The sequence below is a fragment of the Cebus imitator genome, unplaced genomic scaffold (genome assembly GCF_001604975.1).
Source record: "Cebus imitator isolate Cc_AM_T3 unplaced genomic scaffold, Cebus_imitator-1.0 Scaffold460, whole genome shotgun sequence".
Lineage (NCBI taxonomy): Eukaryota > Metazoa > Chordata > Mammalia > Primates > Cebidae > Cebus > Cebus imitator.
Window position 1 is genome coordinate 419,795 of NW_016107775.1, and position 23,389 is coordinate 443,183.

Sequence of the window (23,389 nt, forward strand, 5' to 3'; positions counted from 1 at the left end):
TTTTTCCAGCTCCAAAAGCACCAGAAAAGCATTAATTTAGATCTTCTTTTATAAACCTCTATCCCCTATCCTCTAATCTATAGACTTCACAGAATGTTTGTATATTCTTCTGTATAATACGTGACAGGAGATCAAACCTTATTATGAATAAATTGAAACTGTAAAACAACTAATATTTAAACTAGTGTTATTTTGGAGTTGGACCAGACACACATAAAACATTCAAGTAGGATGACACAAATTCCTGGGGCTGCCAGTATAAAATAAATAGTCCCCTAAGCTACATCTACCATGCCGTTAATGACCCTGTCCTTTCAGCTGGTGGGAGCACAGGCTTCATAAAAGGAGAACATGAAGCAGTAGAAAAAGACAGCCTTGCTAAACGTTACCAGATACAAAACATTCTATCATAAAATCTCATTGAACTACAGTGGCGAGACTGCATCTAATATCTCCCTTTTAATACAATGAAGACCTACATTTCTATGCTTGGCTTTCTAAAGCTAACTTAATTCTGTGGTTAAAACAACTCCAGGTAGCATTTGTTCTTTTTTTTAAGGACTTGTGGTTTTGCAGTCCATGGATCAAGTGGTAGGCCATCATCAGATTCCTGTTGAGAACTACAAATGATGAAGAGAGTAGCAGATGGTTTCAGAAGGCGGAGATTTATAGGTGTAATTTGTAGTGGAATAATACTATTTTCTGAACTAGGTAATAATAATTCACCAAGACAAGTGAAAGTTTAGATAGTATCTCATTTAACTATATGTTGCTAAATATTCCGAGAAATTTTTGACTCAGAAGCCTAAAATAAAAACTCAATTAGTTGACATTTTTAGTTTCTGATGATCTGATGCTATTTAATCCTTTTCATCTTGATGGTTTATCACATGATTGAAAACATGGTGCTTCTAACAGTCTAGTTTTCTGATACAGTGTCCTCTTTTCAATTTAGTTAGTAACTGATTCAAAAGGATAAAGTAAGAAGTATCCCTCTTTATAGGAAAAGAAGACAGAAATAGACTAATATTTTTCACACACTCCAAGGTAACAGATGAGGAAGAACTATGCTTCAAACTAGATTTCCTGAGCACCCCAAATCCTCTTGGTGAGCGAGGAGAGTCCCGGGAGGAAATCCTTAGTTAGACAAGGGCATCCACGACTGCCCTACAAGGCATACGTGCCAGGGACCATCAACCTCAACTTACCTCCTTGGCAGAGAGAACAGGGCACTGATCCCATATGTCTGTAATCATCCACATTTGTTAAATTATATTGCTGGCACTGAAAGGAGGCGGTTACTATAAGTATCAGAATATTCATTATTGAAGTTAATTAATTTACTGAATCTATTTGGTAGTTGACAACAACTACAGGAGTAATAAGGTATGGAAGTTGGATGGTAAAATAAACACTTTAGATGTACAACCTTCTTGCTTGGTAATTGTCCATTCTTCAGGAACCTGCCCCCAGAGTAATGGCAGCAGACAAGGTGTGCCATTATTTTACATAATAAAATATTCCTATCATTCCTTAATAAATATAAGCTATACAAACTCTTATTTCTTTTAATTCCCAAGACACAGTTCACTCAGGAGAGTTTGCTGCCTCTCAAAGGTGCCTGATGTACAATAACCACAAGTAGGCCAAAAAAAGAAAGAAAAACATTTAAAATCTTCATTGGTGATTAGCAGTGTGTTGGATATTCCAAATTACTACTTTAAAAGCTGAGGTAATGTCCAATCTGTTATGACATAATACGCTCTCCCAATTATACACAAACACTGCCATGTACACTTTGATATTAATAAAAATGGTCCAGAAAAGGATTGAGTCAAAATTACAAAGTGATAAGACTTAAAATCAAATTTGTTCTTAACTTTATTACAGTTTCTGGGGGACTTTAACCAGTCCCCAAAGCTATTTTTATCTCCTAGAACAGGACTTAAATGGCACCATTCAAGTGATTGATAGATTTTAATAGAAACTCTTTCTCTTTTCTTCTGTCAAAGCAAAATACAGTGAAGGTCTGTTTTTACCTCAAACCTGCTTTCCTAATAAATGTATGCATACATGTAGATGGACTGGAATGCAGTAAAGAGAGAAGTTAAACAAAAAGGTTAAAAAAAGAAAAAGGCCAGGCACAGTGGCTCACACCTGTATTACCAGCACTTTGGGAGGCTGAGGTGTGAGGATCGCTTGAGCCCCGGAGTTTGAGATCTACCTGGGCAACAGAGGGAGCCCTCCATCTCTACAAAAAAAAATTTTTTTTTAATTAGCTGGGTATGGGGTACACATCTGTGGTCCCAACTGCTCAGGAGGCTGAGGCAGGAGGACCACTTGAGCTGGGAAGGTTAAGGCTGCAATCAGCTGTGACTGTGCCACTGCACTCCAGCCTGGGTGACAGAGTGAAATCTTTTTTCAGTTACAAAGAAGGTGAAATCTTACAAACAGGAAATGAAAGCTATTGAGGAAAAAGGGTTACTAAATTGCCTAAAAATCATTCATTAAAGTAATCTTCTAGTCCTTCTATATCCATTTCCATAGAGGAATTTAAAGAGGCCAGAGCAGATGACGCATCCTTGGTTTTCTGGATACTTGGTTTGGGTTGAGAAGTTTCTGGTTGGATGGGTTCCTTCTTTATGTCTTTACCACCATTTAGAATACGTTGGCTCTCACAAAAGAACTGATTAGGATGATTCAAAGAAAAGCCACAATCATCCACCTGTACGAGGAAGGAAATTTATATTGCATTAATATATAGCAAAACTATGAATACATGAGTTTCAAAAACTGTTCTAGTCCTTGTTCAAAACTTAATACCTGAAACGTGGATTCTGGTTGTTCACATTCTAACACTTAATTCACTACTTACACCGTTTCATTCAAAGATAGTGTTAACCACTACCCAAACATTAAAGGTTCCTGCGTTTATATTTCTAGCCTGAGCCTGTGTTTGGCTCCAGTTCCCTATCTAGTTTCAGTCCCATATCCAACACCTACTCAACATCTAAGATGGCTCAAAGGCAGCTCAATCCCAATAGGAAACATGTCCTTGCCCCTCTGCCCATCCTTTGCTTTCAGGGACTGGAATCACCATTCACCCTTGGGGAATACTAGACACCTTTCTCTCACCCCCGCCCCCGCCAGCCCCCACCCCCATCTACACCATGCCCTCTGTTCTGGCAATACCCAAACCATTACCAATTTTGGTTGACAATTACCTCCAAATAAAAAAAGTAGAAAACCATAAACATATGTTTGAAATACAAACCTGTGTGTGTGTGTGTGTGTGTGTGTGTGTGTGTGTGTGTGTGTGTCACATTGCGTGTTAGGCACAGATTAGGGACCTGTGTGATTCATTGTTGTATCCCCAGTTCCAAGCAAAAGGCCTACCACATTAGAGGCCAATAAATATGTGTGGGGTTTAAGTGATCGTAAAATCACTTTTGATCATTTTGATACTGGTCCCTGATACCACTTGTGTTTTAGAACTTACTTGTAAGTCTGGCATATACAATCTCATTTAGTATGATATAAACTGAAAAAGCAATCTAAGTCAGTGTAATTCTTCATTCTAATCTTGGCCTTTCCTTAGTCTCTTTATATTAAATCTCTTCTTGTAATTTTCACTGTGACTGAACACAAACATGCCTAGTTCATAATTTGTTATTTTTTACAAAGACTATCATTAAACTTTAATTTTGAGTATCATTTCAAATTATCACTATAGCATCTCTCCTTACATGCAGTTTTGCCTTCTACAGTCTCAAATCCCTGCATTTCCGCCTTCTGCAGCTGGAGTTGACAACAAAAAGATCATTTTGCTTAAGTGAGTGACTGGTTGGATGAGTTTCTGTGACGGTATTTTCATTTATCAAGTTTTTGGAGACTGAGAAGTCATTCCATTTATTTTGTTCATCTGTCTTGTATTAACTAATCTTTTTACATTTCACCCTTTGTACTGTAATGACTTGCACACTGTAGGTATCTAGTAAATATCTGGTGAGGTGAACCCAGAAATAGTGTATACCAGTGATAATTCTGCATATTTAATTAAAGACTTACTATATTAAAGACTGTGTTATAAGCTATTTGCTTTTCAGCATACAGGAATGCATTTGACTAACTCAAATTTCCAGCTCAGTAAGTCATATACTTAAAAATCTCTACCAAGAATGGAGAAGTGATAACGGTCACAGATAAAGGCCTATTACACTCCATGATAGAGAGAAATTTCAGCTGGGGAGATCAAGGAGGGCTTTGAAAGGGAAGTGCTATTTGAGTTGGTTCTGGAAAGATGGAGAGAGTGAAAAGCTGGGATGATGAGAGGAAGGGAAATATTTGCAGCAGGACCACGTGAGCATGGTAAAGAGGTAATGCCCTGGGAAAGCAAATAATAAATAGTTCACATAGCTTGGTATGAAAGGCACATACAAAAAAACAATAAGGAATGAGGTTGGACAGACAGGCGGGGCCAGCCTGAGACAGCCTTGAAAACCAGGATAAGTGGTCAAGACCTAATTCTCTATGCAACAGAGAGTCATGAAAAACCCTTAAACAGAGATGCGGCACGATTAAAACTATGTATAATTTTATAGTAGATTAAAATCAATTGGCCAGGGAAAAGGGGGTTGCTGTTATGGTCCGGAATGAACCCTACTGGTAGACAGACCAACAGACAGAGACACGTCTTTTCTGCTAATACTTATTTAAGCATCCCAGGAATCTCAGATTTTTTTTTGCCAGTTGTTAATACATGTTAGGCTGATAATTTTACAATAATTCCAGTGTGTAACTGATGGATAGTACAGAGACTGATTTTACAAGTTACAGATCATTAAGAAAAAATTTTTATTTTGCTTTTTTAACTTAGCTGCTTGACTTCAAAATGTTTCCTGAATGTTGTATATTATTAACAATGGGATCATTTATGAACTTCTTTATTATATTCTATTTTCACCCCATTCAATAAAAACTGGGAAATCGAATATAAATTTTGCATTTTGCAATGTGTTTCACAAAAAGTAAATTTATTGTCTAATACATTTTAATCAGAAGGCTTTATAGATTGTAAACAGAAAATTAGAGATTAGAAAGACCTTGGGGAGTCCATTAAATTGAATCTCCTCCATGTACAGAGGCCTAAGGAATTTATTCAGTCATGGAATTAATAACTGGTTTTGTCTGATTTAATATTCAGGCTTTTTGACTAGGTCATTAGTTGCTCTGAAATCTGTTTTAAGAGATTGTATGCAAAATCAAACTGATAATGATATTCCCACTATAAATTTTATTTCTAGAGATAAACTTGGCTATAAAGATTATAAAAACATAGTTGTATTATCTTATGAAAAATAACCTAAAACCTTATGCTATAATAATATGTTGGGGATTTTCTATACCTTGCTTCAAGTTGTCAGTTTTCAATACATTTATTAGACTTCAATGTGGACAAAATGAAATAGGATAATCTTTTTAAAGTCTGAGTTTCTTCATCTATGAAATGGAGATAATTATAGTGTTAGGTCAGAGGGTTGCCATGGGAAAAGCAAAGAAATATGAATGTAAAATAGAGTTCTTAGTTCTATGAAATCCAAATTAAATGCTTATTAAAGACTCAAGAAAGGCAAGTCACTTTTTAAAAAAAGAAGTTGAATTCATAGGAGGGTAGGGAGAAAGATCCTGTTGTTTTGTATATATCAAGTTCCTTTTCTACTTTAAGGAATCCAAGTTGGAAATTGTTGATGCTGTATTATGGGTACTGTTTATGAGAGAAAGATAAAATCAAATTCCAAGCACTATACTATGCTCAAAATACCTTGCCCTAACAAATAAATGCCATTTAAGCGTCTTAACTTCAAGATACCATATTTAAGGTATGTGCATATGTTTAATGAATCCCCATTTTAATTAATATTTTTAATTAACTATTAAAACAGTGCCAAGGGCCATCTGTGCCATGGCTTTGTGATGCTGTTTCTCCTTTTTCTTGATCTGCAGTTGTCCTTAACTAATTTTTTTAAGCTCATTGTGATCTATTAAGTTGCTTGATAACAAAATGAGATTATGAAGTTTCCTTTTTATAGAGTTCTGTTTTCTTCTAGGATGAGTTATTTGTGTTCTGAGCATTTCTTTCATTTTTAAAGGAAGTGTATATGGCTGTCACTCAGTTTCCTTTTGTCTTGTTTAGAAAAATAAACCTAGGGGTTTTCTGTGTGTGGGGGAAGGGGAAGAGCATAAACTAAACAGAATTAGATAAAGGAAGAGCAAAAAAGAGGCATCCACATCTAAATCCTCCATTTCACTTATTTCTGCTTGAATCAGCAACTATTTCCTTTACTCCTTGTTTGGAAATATTAAGTGAGCATTTTCATGACTTTGTCTACTACGACTTGTGTTTCTTTCCTTGCCCCTTTTCTTTTTTGGTTGCTATCAGTGATGTTTTTCTTTATGGTTGTTGATTTTTAAAATTACGTTTTGTGCCTTATTTTAGGTATTGAGACAGGAAAATTCTGTGAAGCGTTCTACCACACAAGCTTGGTCCTAGTGTTTCAGATCCAAAGTCCTGTAAAGGATCTGAAACATGTTCAGGAATCTAGAGGAAGGTGGGTGGAATGGACACATTATAAATTTTAGATTTCATCTTAAGAGAAATAGGAAACCATTAAAGGTTTTTAGAAAGCAGGTTGCTGAAATGATCAGATTCCTCTATTTTAAAGATCACTTCAGCAGCTGTGTGGAGGAGAAAGAATTGGAATGGGGCATGCGTAGATGCTGGGAAATGAGTTAGGACGCTATTGCAGCGATCCAAGTGAGATGATGGTGGCTTCTAGCCCAGCATTCTAACTGACATCCATAATGATGACCCTGAGTTATTATAAAAAGGCTTAATTGTATTGCATATATCCTGTTTAAGATTGCAGGAAACTGTGATAGGTTTTAATAAGATTTCTCTAGAGATTTATATGGTAGGGAAAAATTAGGCTCAGCCATTTGGAAAGTAAGTACCCAGTTTCTCAGTGTCCAAAGGGGTCTACCTCTGAAAACATTATTTTCTATTAAAATTGAGTGGTTAGCCTAACGTTTTCATTTATACGTGGAACAAGCAGAAAGTAAAGAATATACTATTAGCATAAAATTATCTTAAACACTGACCCTAAAAATACAGAGGAAAACAGATTTCAAGCAGGCCAGCTTTTGAAATCTACTAAATGAATCTCTCTCAAACATTTGGTTGGAATCAGCACATTCTGCACACAATGACCTTCACACAAACTTGGGTCTCATATTTCTGCCACTGCAAATGTAGATTTTGAAGGAATGAAAGCAATATTGTTTTACCTATGGGATATTTGGGTTTTAATCAAGAGGTTTTGCAATGACAGCTTATAATGAGGCAGCTGGTATTACCAAAAAAGCCATATGGAACTATCATAGTGCTGCTGCAAATGGTATCAATTAACTGGTTCATTTTCAAAACTTTCATTTAAGTGAGTTTGATCACAGAGGCTTCGGGAAAATAAACATAAAGTTTTATTTGGGGGAGAGGTTAGGATGGCAGAAACCTGACAATTAAAACAGATTCCATTTTTAAATTAAATTAGAAAAAATCATAAATGAAGGAGGATATTCACATCTAAAAATCCATAGAGAGCTAGTGAATATAAATAGCCTTTTTATTTTGTTGATTTATACATGGTTTAAGTTAGACTATTTCTATATGTGAGGGGATTTAGATATACAACTTTCCAATATCTTCATTATTCGAAGACAAGTTTTAAAAATTGGCAATAGTAGCAATACACGTGGGAATAATCAATAGGAGAGCTAATACAGAAGCAGATTTGAGAACTAAAAGAAAAACCACACCTTACTTTTTGGTGATTATGCCACAAACTCAGTGTTTAAATCTAATTTTCCTATTTTATTCTTATAAAAAGGAAAGAGATTGGATAACAGACCTTATTTGTGAAAGTTCTGAGGCCTCTTAATTAAGAGGGTCCCAAATGACTAAAAGAACACATATGAAATTACAACTCCCAAGCTGACCAAGCAAATTAAGGAATGCAGTCTTCGAGAGAGTGAGTCATTCAAACCTGGTGTTGAGAATAGCAAACATGGCTTATCTGGCGAGATTCCTATTGTGCTAAAAATAATGAGGTTTTTTGTTGCTTACTATTTTCTTGATGTTTACTCCTTGAAATTTTGTTTAAAAAAAGTTCTTAAATAACAGTTTCAAAAGTTAGGTGTAGAAGAAAGAGGACAAGAACCCACAACAGACTGGGGTTCTAGCTGTAGATCTTCTATTGACCAATTACAGCATGTAAGGCAAGTTAGGCATCTGCTGTTTTTGGTATGGTTGGATCAGAAGATCTGTAAAGTCCCTCCATGTTTACCATGCTATGAAGATAAACAGGAAAATGCCAATTACCTCTACTGTCATTATAACAAATTTAGTTCCAAATACCATAGGGCAGCACAGTCATCGTTAGGTACACAAGCTTTAGGTGAGTTAGACAGCTGGAATTTAAATCTAAGTTCCATTTGCTATAAGTAATATGACCCTACACAGGTTGTTTAACAAATTTTATTCACAGACAGGGATATATACGTATAGTATCTTGCTGTAGTGTCAATCAAAAGAGCTAATTAATGCATTCAAAAATTTTAGTGCTGTGCCTGGTACACATTAAGGCAGGGGTTCCTGACCCCCTTGGCCACAGACTAGTACCAGTCCGAGGCCTGTTAGGAATTGGGCCACACAGCAGAAGATGGTGCAGTTGGTGAGTGGAGCTTCATCTCTATTTACAGCCACTCCCCATCATTTGCATCACTGCCTAAGCGCCACCTCCTATCAAATCAGCAGGTCTCATATTTCATATTTCTTAGATTGCCATGGCGGTGCAAACCCTATTGTGAACCACGTATGCAAGGGATCTAGGTTGTGTGCTTATCATGATAATCTCATGCGGCCTCCCACCAGCCCCTGTCAGTCCACGGAAAAATTTTCTTCCCTGAAACTGGTACATGGTGCCAAAAAGGTTGGGGATCACTGCATTAAGGGTTCTGTAGATATTGGCTGGTATTACTTTTATTATTTTAATTATTATTGCTAATATAATAGGTTTTTCCTATGAGATATATTTTATCAAGTAAGAAATTCTAAAATTATATAACCATAACAGAAAAACTACTTTGTAACAACTAAACAGAAAACTTAAAAATAATTGTAAAACTTCAGCATGGCAGCTGATGATGATTTCAAGAAATGCAGCTTCTTTTTCGGGGAGGGTCATGGATCTGTAATAAACACTACGGACCCCAGGAAAATGCACATATGTACTTAGAGACAAAATGTTTCAAGAAGTACAAACATCTCCAAAGTCCATTCTTGGATGTCTTTCTGAGGTTAGAAATCCAGGCTCAAGATCAGTGGATGCAAACTTAGGGGCCAGAGAGGGCAGAACTGGACTTGTAGATATGTGTTGTGGGCCTGCAGAGGGCATCACAATTTGTCAATGTGAATGCCTCTAACAGGCATAACATCTTCAGTGTTTGTCAATGTGAATGCCTCTAATAGGGCATAACGTCTTCTGTGCACCATAATTCTACCATACTCTCTGATATTAATCTCAGGCAGCTTCACTTACTGGGGTTATTTGCCCCATCTCTGTAGGCCTCTGAGTTTGTGACACTGGCTTTACACACTTCAAAATCTATTCTGTGCCAGACTGGGTCATTCCACACTTACTCCAATAACCAAGCAGGTTTTTTTGTACTAAGGAAACTGCCAAGATAAAAACCAAACACATTTCCCTGACTCCTTTATAGTTAGGGGTCCACATGCAATCTAGGTTTTGCCATGCAGATAAATATGAGACTTGGGAAGTAGATCACAGTAACATCAGGTGGCAGGCTGGGTGCAGTGGCTCACAGCTGTAAGCCTAGCACTTTGGGAGGCTGAGGGGGGTGGATCACAAGGTCAGGAGATTGTGACCATCCTGGCTAACATTGTGAAACCCCGTCTCTACTAAAAACACAAAAAATTAGCTGGGCATGGTGGTATGTGCCTGTAATCCCAGCTACTTGGGAGGCTGAGGCAGGAGAATTGCTTAGACCCAGAGGCGGAGGTTGCAGTGAGCCGAGATTGCACCACGACACTCCAGCCTGGGCAACAGAGCAAGACTCCATCTTTAAATGAATGAATGATCAGATTTTCTGCACGGAAGATCACAAAAGCCTTTGGTTCTTCTAGGCACCTATGGCAGAGGTTCCAGATCTAGTCTAGAGGTTGGCAAATCTAGGGCCATGGGTCAAACTGGGTCTACTACCTAATTTTATAAATAAAGTTCTAGTGGATCAACAGTCATGCCCGTTCATTTGCATGTTTCTATGGCTGCTTTTGCACTACAACAGTAAGGCTGAGTAGCTGTGACACAGACCATATGGACTGTGAAGCCTAAAATTTTTACACTCTGCTCTTTACAGAAAACCTTTATTGACCCTTGGTCTCATCCTCAGATAGGGAGTGGTGGGTGACAGCTGCAGTCAAGATTTTCTCATGATGTAGTTTCTCCTAGTTACAAAATATTCCTGGTTTTGCAGCATCCAAGCTTAGTTGTCTGGTCCTTCGATAAATGCTATAAGTTACCTAACACCATGCAATCCCCCTTTCTGCTGAAAATAGAGTGGTTTCCATTGCTGCAACTAAAAACCCTGAATGTGACACTGTGACAAAAGACAAAGAATTAGGATATAACGTAAAAAAAATACATATATACTTACATTATGTATCATCTCAAAGTATTTCTGACAGGCTACTTGGTAATGTGTTCCCTTTACTAAATCCAAAATCTAAAATGAATGAGGAAAAAGAGAAATGAAAATTAGAAATTAAATTTTTTTCTAAACCACTGTAGCTCACAGTTGTGGGCCTTTTCATAATCTTCATTCCAGACAGGAAATGCAATAAATCATGTAGCATGTTATAGTTCTGCAGCCTGGACACAGTGATAATTCTGACATTACACAGTAGTGGTTTAGGTCAGCATTAAACCACAGATGACAAGAGATAGTCAGTGATCTTTCTGACCTACCAACTGTGCATTTTAATAACTTTACCTCACCAACAAGATGAAAACAGATCTTGGTACGATGACTTTGACAGTTATTGTCAGAATATCATATTCCAACATCTCTCCCAAAACTGTAGATAGAAATCTAGTAATCTAATGGTTGGTGCATGAAGCAATCAAGTATACTACTTAATTTTATTTTCCACATTAATAGTTTATACAGATATAGCAGAAAATACTGCTGTGCGCCCATCAGGAAAATTTAATGTAAACCCTTTCGGACAAGTATCTGTGAAGAGGGAACGCTTTTACCTTCAGTGAGATTTGTCCTTTTTGAAATGAAGTTATTTCTAGTAAAGCTCAGCAGAATATGAGAGTGAATAGTCTATTCTGAACACCTATTAGGAACATCATCCTATCTTTTGTAAATACAATTTGCTTTCCAATTCTGCTTCATGTAATCTCTTCAGAGCGGTGCAAACTCCCATCCTTATCAGCAGAGTGCAGTGTCAGTTGAAATTTGTAAAGTTTCATTGCCTCCCACAAGCCCCCAAATAAATAAAACATATATTTGGCCTATTTATCAAATACAGTAAAATGCTGGAATTAAGAGATAACCTAAAATGAAGGGAAACTTAATAATTCTGGAGAAATGTTAATTTCCATTTCTTTGTGTGTGTGTGTGTGTGTCTGTGTGTGTGTGTGTGTTTTAAAAAGCTGACCTTCCTGTCACAAAAAGAAAGCAACATGGGGTCTCAAATTCCTACTATCCTCATTATTGAATATAGCTTTACATCATCTGACAGATACACAAAAAAATTACAGTTACAGAACAGGCATTATGGAATACTGACAAGAATGTGCTTCAAAAATTGTTTTTCTCTGTCCTATAGATTACATTTCTGAATTTTGTATCACCTTTTATTAAATCATATATGAAAGACCTGTGTAACTTGCAGCCAACTACAGAGCCCGGGATTCTACAGGTCCGCCTATCTGGCCTGTCTACTTTTCTTGAATTATTGGAGCAAAAATGAAAATTTAATCAATTGAAAATGAGACTTCATTTTTAAGTTTATTCTGAAAGTTTTCCAAGTAATGCTAACACTCTGAGTCCATACTGTCTGATGTTCTTACACACCGGTTTTCAAATTGTGATGAGATAAACTTGCTAATAATTATTAACAAACATCTATAATAATATATTAATATCTGAATTAGAGTTCTGGAAAAGTGAAGACTTCAAACATAAATTTAAGCTTTAGATAATGCCATAAATTACCTGAGATGGAAATGAATTCACAGAAATAAAAAAGCCAAACCATGTAAAAAGTAAATATGTAAATATTGTATGTATGTGTGTGTGTGTGTGTGTATATATATATATATGTTTGGAAAACATGCTATGAAGAAATACTTATAAATCATCATACTAAAAAATGTAGCTGGGTAATCCACATGTGTAAAAAACTTACTAAAGAAAACTGAAATAAAAGCCACAGGATGTGAGAAAAACAGATTGCAAATTTTAGGTTCCATATAAAAATTAAGTTTAGATTAATCACACTACAGTCTTCCCCTGACCTGACCCCAACACAGAGAAGGATCTTCCTTAACAAAAATAATTTACTTTTATTTTTGTTTTATCTTACTAGGATGAATTTTTATTTGAAATCTGCTTGCAAATCTATAAACAAACCATTCAACCATGATCAGAATAGCTAAAACGATTTTAAACATGTCCCAGCATATTTGAGATAAACAACGGTTTCTGTAAATATGTAAAGATGTGATGAGAAAAAAAGGCAATAGAGGTTTTTGAGGTAAGCAGGTACCACTGGTAGATACTTTTATCTTCATTTCAGAAATGAGGAAACATTTAAATTGGGGTATCTGTTTCCTGAGGGTGAGGGCCATTAAATGCAGAAAGAATTTTTAAAATCACATACAAATCAATAATTTTTCTTTTAAAGGAAGACAACTTACGTGCTTTTAAAATTAAGATAGAAAACATGAAACATTACTCAAAAAATCCAACTAAGGAATACACAGTTTCATTTCAGATTATGATCTATATCACAGAGATACAGGAAAAGAAAATGTGGGCCAATGAATGAAGTTTGACTTTTTCTCGGAGTAAAATGGAGAGCTACTCCGGTATTCGATGTGCAGGACTAAAGTGAATTGACATTTACAGAGGGTTCATTTCTGCCTGCTATGCTGGGAACAGACTGGAAAGGACAGAGGTAGAAACAGGGAGCTTACAGGGAGCTTATTCCAGGAATTCAGCGAATAGATGGTAGATCCATGGACCAGGGTAGTGTTATCAGTAGTGGTGGTAAGTGGTCAGATTTGGAGACAGAAGGATTTCCTACTTAATGGCCATAAAGTATTTCTAAAATCAGGTGCTCTGCATGAAAATACTCAAGAGGAACCTGTCCTCCAATGTCTTAAAATAATGCATGACATGCCACTCAACCCTTTGCCCTGCCAGTTGATTTCCTAAATAACTAGTTCTAAAACTCAGGAAAATGCCAATATATGAAAACAAACCTTTCATATTAAAAAAATGGAAAATACCAAAAATATCACTTAGTAGCCACTAAACAGTATGATTAACATATTTTTGTGTGTGTAGAAAAAGCAGTATGATACCTCATGTCTCAGCGTTAGCAACATCTTAGATGCACACTTTGCTGACATCAAAATGTTCCCAAGTGATTCTGATGTTCTAGCATTTGTATACAGTGTGCAACTTGAGACTTTTTCTGCACTTTGTTTTGTTAAATTTTTCCAATATGAACATCACTGCTAAGCACCGTATTAAAATATTCTACAGGTAACTCTATTTTGATGTTGATACTAATACAACTTGCTGATGATTTGGATGACACCAAGGGAAGAAATACAAGCTAAAAATCAGGTGAAGAAAATGAAGAATTAAGAACTAAGGTATGACCAAGAAGACACTAAAAATCACTTTATGATATAGGATCAAAATTACCTGGCAAACACCAAAATCTAAGAACAGATGCCTAAGGTGGACTGTGTGAAACAGAATTGAGGATCAAATTTCCACAAGACACCTATACCCCATGGAATGCTATGCAACCTTTAAAAAGAACAAAACTGTGTCCTCAGCCTCCCAAGTAGCTGACATTACAGACACATGCCACCACACCCAGCTAATTTTTTTTTTTAGTAGAGATGGGGTTTCACAACCATGTTGCCATAAAGGAAATGATTTTGTTCTTTTTTATGGCTACATAGTATTCTATGGTGTATATGTATCTTACGGAAATTTGACCCTAAATTCTGTTTCACACAGTCCACTTTAGGCATCTGTTCTTGGATTTTGGTGCTTGCCAGGTTTGTAATTTTGATCCTATATCGAAACTGAATTTTAGTGTCTTATTCATAACTTAATTATTAATTCCTCATTTCATTTATGTGGTTTGTAAGCATCAAAATGTAACCCACAGCTCACAAAAGACATCCACTGAACATTGACACTAACTCTCCAGTGTTCATGCTCCATTCTGAAAGAACCAGAGCACCTTATAAGGTGCTCTTGCATATAGCATTAATACCAAAAGAACAGTTTTCCAAAGGTCAGAGGAAACGAAATCAGGGGTCTATTCTGATGCTGGGGCCAGAAGTTTCCTAATTCTGTTTTAGAAAAATAGCAGACATTTTAAACAGTCTTATCAAATAAAGACATTTAAAAACACAGAATTTTTATTTTAAGAAAAAACTCCTATAAAGATCTAAGATTATTATGCAAATGGCAGTATGACTTCGCTTTTAATGCTAATATTTCCAGATAAAGTACCAAATGTCAAGTGTAACAATCCATTTACTGTTCTCATCTAGTTCATCAGTAATCAAAAGGCTAAGAAAAAGTGAATAGTGGCCAAGTACAGTGGCTCACGCCTGTAATCCCAGCACTTTGCGAGGCCAAGGCACGCAGATCACGAGGTCAGGAGTTCAAGATCAGCCTGACCAACATGGTGAAATCATGTCTCTACTAAAAATACAAAAATTAGCTGGGCATAATGGCACATATCTGCAATCGCAGCTACTCGGGAGGCTGAGGCAGGAGAATCGCGTGAACCCGGGAGGTGGAAGTTACAGAGAGCTGTGATTGCACCATTGCACTCCAGCCTGGGCAACAGGGCAAGACTCCGTCTCAGAAAAAAAAAAAAAAAAAAGAAAAGAAAAAGAAAAAGTGAATAGCAGTGACCGCAGACTACAATATTTTGGTAATTTGTATTTTTAAACTTCTTTTTGTTTTTGAGACAGCGTCTCACTCTGTCACCCATGCTGGAGGGCACAATCTTGGCTCATCACAACCTCCATCTCCCAGGTCCAAGTGATTCTCCTGCCTCAGCTCTCAAGTAGCTGGAATTTCAGGTGTGCACCATAACACCCAGCTAATACTTGTATTTTTAGTAGAGATGGGGTTTTGCCATGTTGGCCAGGCTGGTCTCAAACTCTTGGCCTCAAGCAATTTGCAAGCTCGGCCCCCAAAAGTGCCGGGATTACAGGTGTGAGCTACCATGCCTGGCCTCTCTTTATTTTTAACTATTCTCTATCAGTTCAATAAAGTGCACCAGTAAAAATATTAGAGTTTTTAAAAATAGGCTGGATGTGGTGGCTCACACCTATAATCCCAGCACTTTGGGAGGTCAGGGCAGGCAAAACGCTTAAGTCCAGGAGTTCAAGACCAGCCTAGGCAACATGGCAAAACCCTGTCTCTAATAAAAATACAAAAAATTAGCCAGGTGTGGTGGCACATGCCTGTAGTCCCAGCTGCTTAGGGGGCTGAGATGGGAGGTTTGCTTGAGTCGGGGAGGTCGAGGCTGCAGTGAGCTCTGACTATGCCACTGCACTCCAGCCTGGATGACAGAGTGAGACTCTGTCTTGACCAAAAAAAAAAAAAAAAAAAAAAAAGGGCAATGCAGTTTTTCATCTTCACAAAAAAAGTTCATATTAGTATTTGCTAAGTTTACTAGAAGTATTAATTATACTTCATATACTATTTCGTCCTCAAGATGAATTACTGATTTGGTTTTTTTCTGTAAGAGAATTCTAATAAAGTACCTAACCAAAGACATCGTTGCTGTTCAGGAGCAAAAAGCAAACAAAGTTATATTTTTCTGATTTAATCAGTGATACATCATAGCCAGCTGATAGGGCATACATGACACAGAACACTGGTGGGAAAGCTATAGGTATGCATACTTACAACACATACATATACAAAAATAGAACTCTCTTTTTATAAACACACAACATTTTATACTTTGAAACACATTCCTTCCCTCTTGCTTAATACTCTACTCTCTAATATTTCCAGCCAGCCGCAAATTCCTCTCTCTGTTTTGCTTCAATGCCTGCCAAGGAGGTTCAGATGATTACCTGGCAGCAGACTGCAGCCACCTGCCTATCTTTGGCTTTGGTGAACAGAGGGCTGTATAGCTAGGTATGCTGCACTCACCAATTAGATATGTGGCTAATCTAATTCAAGGTCATGTTTTGTCTTATTTAAAAGTGGTAACAAGCTTGCTTCTTCCTAAAAAGCTGAACCTTTTAAAACTAGACCAGACTGATATTTTCCACTCCATTACTAACCTTCCCATATTTCAAAGGTAAAAGATAATGTGGTGGAGATGCCAAGTCTTACACATTTTTGAACACATGACTTTGCTCCCATTTCTCATACACTCAGCACAGTTTAACCTGCTGCTGTCTTACAACTCTCCTGTGACCTTCACCTACTGGCAGATCAGGGCCAAGTTTCCCTCTCCTGAAGATGTGCTTTCGTTTGTTTAAAACATCTTATGTCAAGAATTTTTCTGACTCACTCTTTATTGTCTATAAACGAAGTTATCTGAGTCAATTCTATCTCCAAATGTCATTAAAATCTGCCTTTTTCTCTCCTATTTTCAAGCCTTCATCATTCTCTTTTTTATTGCAAAGATTTTTGATTTATACTTTCTTCATTCAAGATAGCTTCCACATTGCCACCAGAATATCTCTTCCAGAAGCCATATCTAATCCTGGCATGGCTGGGCACAAACTCTGCATGATGATTCACAGGCTCCTACCCTGTCCTACCTGGCCACTGGCTCCTCCTCCTCCTCTAGTCTCACTTCTCCTACATTGTGCTCTTTGGAACTTTAGCTCACAAAATCCTAGCAATGATTGGGGTTTTCTCGTCTAATACCTTGCTTAACTGGCATTAATCCACAATTACCTACGTTTCTTTATGGTAGAACTTAATAGGGTAACATTTCTCCAACTAATTTCTCCTCAGAATCCATTTTTCATAGATCTCAGGACTAGAGTTCCTCAAAACACACCAGACCACCTTATCTAAATTAATAGGGTTGCCTCCACAAGTCTCATTCTTCTCCTTTATCCTGCCGTAGTTTTCTTTCACTACACTTACTTGTTTGTCTGTGATAGGGTTTGGCTCTATCCCCACCCAAATCTCATCTTGAATTGTAGCTCCCATAATTCCCACGTGTCATGGAAGGGAAGACCCGGTGGGAGATAACTGAATTATGCAGGCGACTTCCCCTACACTGTTCCTTGTAGTAGTGAATAAGTCTCACAAGATCTGATGATGGTTTTATAAGAGGAAACCCCTTTCATTTGGATCTCATTCTCTCCTCTGCTGCCATGTGAGACGTGCCTTTCACCTCCCACCATGATTGTGAGGCCTCCCAAGCCACGTGGAACTGTGAGTCCATTAAACCTTTTTTCCTTTATAATGTACCTAGTCTTGGCTATATCTTTATTAGCAGCATAAACAGACAATACAGTCTGTCTCCGCCAAGGAAATATCAGCTTCATCAAGGCAGAAGTCTCTCAAGTTTTAGTCATCATTATATTCCCAATGTCTACAGTCATAACCCAATTATTTGTTGATGTTGAATGAATGCTGCTCCTCTGGCCTGATCTGTCTTATATCCCTCCACAGTGGAAAGTCCTACTGAGCTTTCAAGCCCAGTTAAAATGTTGCTTCCTATATGAAGCATTCCCTTTTGCTCCCTCTTCAACATAAGATCTTTCCCCTCTGATTCTACAACTGGCACTCTAAATATATTCTTATAAAAGCATGTCACATACTTTATTATAGTTAATTATGAAAGCACTTATAGTACTCTACTGTAGTCAGGTACCGATAAAAGGATTGTTGAGAAGCAATTTAAACTGCTACCCAAAATAATGATTTTCTCAATGCACATTAATACCAACATTTTGGATTAAAGGATTTACGCACTTAGGAAACATTAACAACTAAGTAAACTTAGCAAGCAAGGAGGGAAGGAAAGAGTAGAAGAGAGGAAAGATAATTAGGGGGAAAGGAGGACAAATGAGAAGACACATGTAAAGCCGGCTTAGAGACATGGAGAACCGTGGTTTAGTTACTAATTATTACTGTGCTTTAGTATTCTGGTTTTTGGCCTAATATAAAAGCAAGCCACTTCAGAATCACTATGCCCTATGATGTTTTTGAAAATAATGAAAGATATTTATACTGATTTAATAATTACTTTAGAAGATTACACTTATTAAAAGATGCATCATATCTCCTAGATATGGTATTGAAAACAGAAGCTAGTATTAAAATCTGTCACTTAAGAAGTGAAAATAATATAAATTCAGAGACAGAAACTTTATCTAACAAGAAATACATTGCAAATTGACAGTAAACACCACCAAGACGTCTGAAATGACTTAAAGCTACACAGACTAAAAATCTAAACTACTTATTTTCTGAAATTAACTTTCTGGGTAGCTTAAGTTTGCTTCTTCAAAAGAAGCAGGGATTCCCCTGGGAGTATACTCTATAAAACTGATCAAGAAATAGAACTAAGTTAGAATAGTTTCAAAATTATAGGTAGTTAGGTTGGACTTTACAAAAACATCAGTATCATATGTGACTGAATAAAATTCTTCCACAGGTTATCAGTAGTTTTTCATGTAAGGAATAAATAATACTTAAAGAAAGATGTATAACTATATCAACAGAGTATTAAATGATAATGATGTTTTCCATTTGAATGCAATTTTAATGAATATAAGTTTTAATTAATAGGCTTTGCTAACAATGACATATGTTACTTGACTTTCAAAGTGGTTTTTCTTTCAACCACCTTGAACATTAAGTAATCTTCAAAGGACCATTTATCTTCAGTCTATAAGAAAGGAAGGATATAAACAGAAATCAAGTTAGATGTTCAGTGATTTTTTTTTTTTTAAAGCCACAAGTACAACCATGGCCTGCTGACACTAGTTCCAATGCTCAACTTTACAGCGTTTCCTTAATGCAATTCTGAGTTTACCAAGAACATTACACATTTTCAACTACAACCCTAAGAAAAGCAAAGCTAAGTGCAGCAATCAAACTACTGTTCTCATAAACCAGAAGAGATGCTCCTGGAGATGAAACAGATACAAAAGCTGCCCTTAAAAGCAGATACTTTTCATAAAGTAATAGACAGACTGAATACTATCATCTATTGATAAGTCCCCTTATTCAAGAAAATCATAGGAGTTTTTAGGTAGTTCAGATTTATATGAGCATTAAGTAAAGAGTCATTGAGATTTATCTGTCATAAAATCTTCTTGACAAAGAGTTACTTTTGAGTCTTTTAAACTGTCCCTTCTGAAAGAAAGATTTCTTCATTAAAAGGCATTTGCCAGTTTTAGATTTAATATGGTCACTAACTTCTTGAGAATTTTTGACTGTGAAAAACAGAGGTTAGCCAACCTCTCAAGAGGTAATAAAAGCATATATTTTTTCTCATATTTCATAGTTTTAATATCACTATTAAGTTTCTTAGAAGCACCAATTAGATTTGTTTTAAAAAATCATTAGTAGTTATGTTGAGGGAAAATTCTAAAACACATTCCCTTTCTCTATTAAAAAAACTAAAATGAGAAATAGACAGTTTTAAAAACATCAGTACGGAAATACATTTGTAAATAATATATCAGTTCCATCAAAACCTTGAATACCTTATTTATACTCCCTTATGGGCTAACATGTAAAAGTACGTATTGGTTGTAATAGGTCTAACACAATTGCACAGCAGAAGCAAACACTAAAATACACTGTAGAAACAGAACCTAATCACTCAAATACTCAACATTCTCAAGGCTTGATACTTCAAGTAGTGCTCTCCAACAGAAATATGGCATATCTGTAATTTTAGATTTTCTATAGGCACAATTAAAACACCAAAAATAAACAATTGCTTTCAGTAATATATTTTATTCAAGGCAATGTATCTAAAATATTGTCATTTTGAAACATAATCAATGTAAAAATATTACTGAGATATTTTGCAATGCTTTTTTTCAATACTATTATAACTGTGAAACTTGGTGCACATTTTACTACAGCTAGTGGGATACTTCCCAAACTGGCTTGAGAGAGCTGATTGTGCCCATTTACAGTCAACTCTATTCCCATCAAACTTTAGTAATACCACATTGTTAATTTCACAGTACCTATAGTAGGAATATTTACACCACAGAAATCAGCAAATGACATAAATCATGGCTTTCCGCTGCACCCACAGAGGGTTGGTTTATCAATATACCACTGCTTTTAATACATCTCAATTTAGACCAGCCACATTTCAATTGCTAAACAGTCATAGGTAACAAGTGACTTACATTGAACAGTGCAGACAGGCCTACATTGGACAGGTCATACAAGAAGAATCAGACTTCTGGGTTAGCAATGTATATTTGAAATGTCCAGTTTAATAGAAAATGTTATAAAGCATGCAAAGAAACAATGTATGGCCCAATCACGAGAGACATTACACATAATGTCCCAGAGAAAGCAGACATACACGTACTAAACAAAGACTTTAAACCAACTGGCTTTAATATGTTTAAAAGGAGAAAATAAACTACAAATAAAAGCTAAAGAAAATCAAGAGAATGATATCTTAACAAATTAGAAAACAGCAATAAAGAGAATTAAACTATAAAAAGGAACCAGAAAGAAATTCTGTAGCTGAAAACTAGGATAACTAAAATGAAAAATATGCTAGAGGGTTTCAACAGCAGTTTCAGCAGGCAGGAAAAAGAATCGGCAAATTCGAAAATAGGTCAATTGAGATTATCCAGTCTGAAGAGCAGAGAGAATGAAGAAAAATTAACAGCACCGATGAGACAAGCAAAACACCATTTCTTTTTTTTTGTTTGTTTTTGTTTTTTTTTTTTTTGTGTACTCAACATAGGCATAATGGAACACTCAAAAAAAAGAGAGAAATAGAGAGAATACTTGAAGGTAAGTGGCTGAGAACTTCTCACACTTGAAAAAACATGAATCTATGCATCCGAGCAGGTTGACAAACTCCAGGAAAAATTAACACAGAGATCCATATGAAAAAATATTATAAACTGTCAAAAGCCAAAAAGAATCTTGAAAGTGGCAAGAGAGAAATGACCCATCAAGTATAAGAGATACTCAACATGATTAACAATTTCTCAGCAGAAACTATAAAGGCCAGAAAGCAGCAAAATAACTATCTTGCTGTAAGAATAAAACTGTCGCTAGGCATAGTGGCTCATGCCTGTAATCCCAGCACTTTGGGAGGCCGAGGCGCGTGGATCACTTGAGGGCAGGAGTTTGAGACCAGTCTGGACAACATGGTGAAACACTGTCTCTACTAAAAATACAAAAATTAGCCAGGCGTGGTGGCACATGACTGTAATTCTACCTACTCAGAGGCTGAAGCAGGAGAATCCCTTGAACCTGGGAGGCAGAGGTTGCAGTGAGCCAAGATTTGGCCCCTGGACTCCGGCCTGGGCAACAGAGTAAGGCTCCTTCTCAAACAAAACAAAACTGTCAACTGAAATTCCTATATATGACAAAACTATCCTTCAAAAATAAGGAAAAAGTAAGAAATTCCCAGGTAAACACATGCTGAAAAAGTCTGTTGTTAATAGACCTGCCCAACAAGAAATGCTAGAGGAAATCCTTCAGGCAAAAAGGGAAGATGACTACAAAGTAGCTCAAAGCCATTCAAAAAAAACACGAGCTAAGGTAGCTATATAGGTATTAAAAATCTAGTATTATTGTGTTTTTGAGATGTAACTTTTTAATATGATTTAAAAGACAGATGCATAAAACAGTAATCGTAAGTTAATGGGCACACAATGTATGAAGGTGTAATTCATGACAACAACATACATGGGAGGGACAGAGCTACATAGAAGTGGGGGGTTTGCATATAATTGATGCTAAGTTGATATTAAAAACTGTTATACATTTAAAAGGTTAGTTACAGCCCCTGGTTTAACCACTAAGAAAATAATGGGAAAAAATAAATCAAAGAAAATGACAGGAATAAAAATGGTACTATGGTACTATAGTGTGAATGCATCCCTTCCAAAGCTCAGGTGCTGCAAATCTCGTAGTATTAAGAGACTGGACCTTTAAGACTTGATTAGGCCATGAGGCCTTAGTCCTCATTAATGGAATTAGGGCCCTTATAAAGATTAAAAAAACAGCAACAGCTTCAGGTGTAATTGGCTAGCTTGTTCTCTTGTCCTTCCACAATGTGAAGACTGAACAAGAAACTCTGCACCAGATCAGAGGTGGGGTCCTCAACCTTGGACTTCTCACCCTCTATAACTGTTAGAAATAAATTTCTTTTATTTATAAATTAGCTGGTCTGTCGTATTCTGCTATAGCATCACAAAACAGACTAAGTTAACATATTACCAAAAAATAATTTACTGCAAAACAAGGTACTAATGGAGAACCTGAGGGACAAAAAGACATGACATCATTGAAAGCAATGAGCAAAATGCCTGGCATGGCAGCTGATGCTTGTAATCTCAGCTACTCAGGAGGCTGAGGCAGGAGGATAACTTGAGTGTAGGAGTTCAAGGTTACAGTGAGCTATGAACACGGCACTGCACTCCAGCCTAGGTTAAGAATAAGATTCTGCATCCAAAAAATAAAATGAGGAAAATGGCCAAAATGAATCCTTCTTACCAGTAATTATTTTAATGATAAATATGTTAAGCTCCAATCAAAAGAAAAAAATTTGAAGAATGTTTAAAAATACATAATCAACTTAAAGCTCTCTGTAAGAAACTGGCTTTACATACAAAACACATAATAGGTTAAAAGTTAAAGGATGCAAAAAGATATTTCATGAAGAGTAACCAAATGGGAGCTGGGAAGGCAATATCAGTATCAGGAAAAACACACTTTAAGTAAAAAAATTGTTATGAGACAAGAAAGGACATGTCCTTAATGGTTATGG

At 36.4% G+C, this 23,389-nt stretch overlaps 1 protein-coding gene across 1 annotated transcript in view; it reads right to left on the bottom strand.

The window, feature by feature from the left end:
- Positions 1-1,790: 1,790 nt before the first annotated feature.
- PRIM2 (DNA primase subunit 2) overlaps positions 1,791-23,389 on the bottom strand; it is a 330,305-nt gene continuing 308,706 nt past the window's right edge. Inside the window, exons 16-17 of the mRNA XM_037732630.1 lie at positions 10,789-10,857; positions 1,791-2,725 (exon numbers count right to left, since the gene is read on the bottom strand). Of these exons, the coding sequence (XP_037588558.1) occupies positions 2,501-2,725; positions 10,789-10,857 (294 nt within the window). The 3' untranslated portion in view covers positions 1,791-2,500. The remainder of the gene's footprint in view (positions 2,726-10,788; positions 10,858-23,389) is intronic.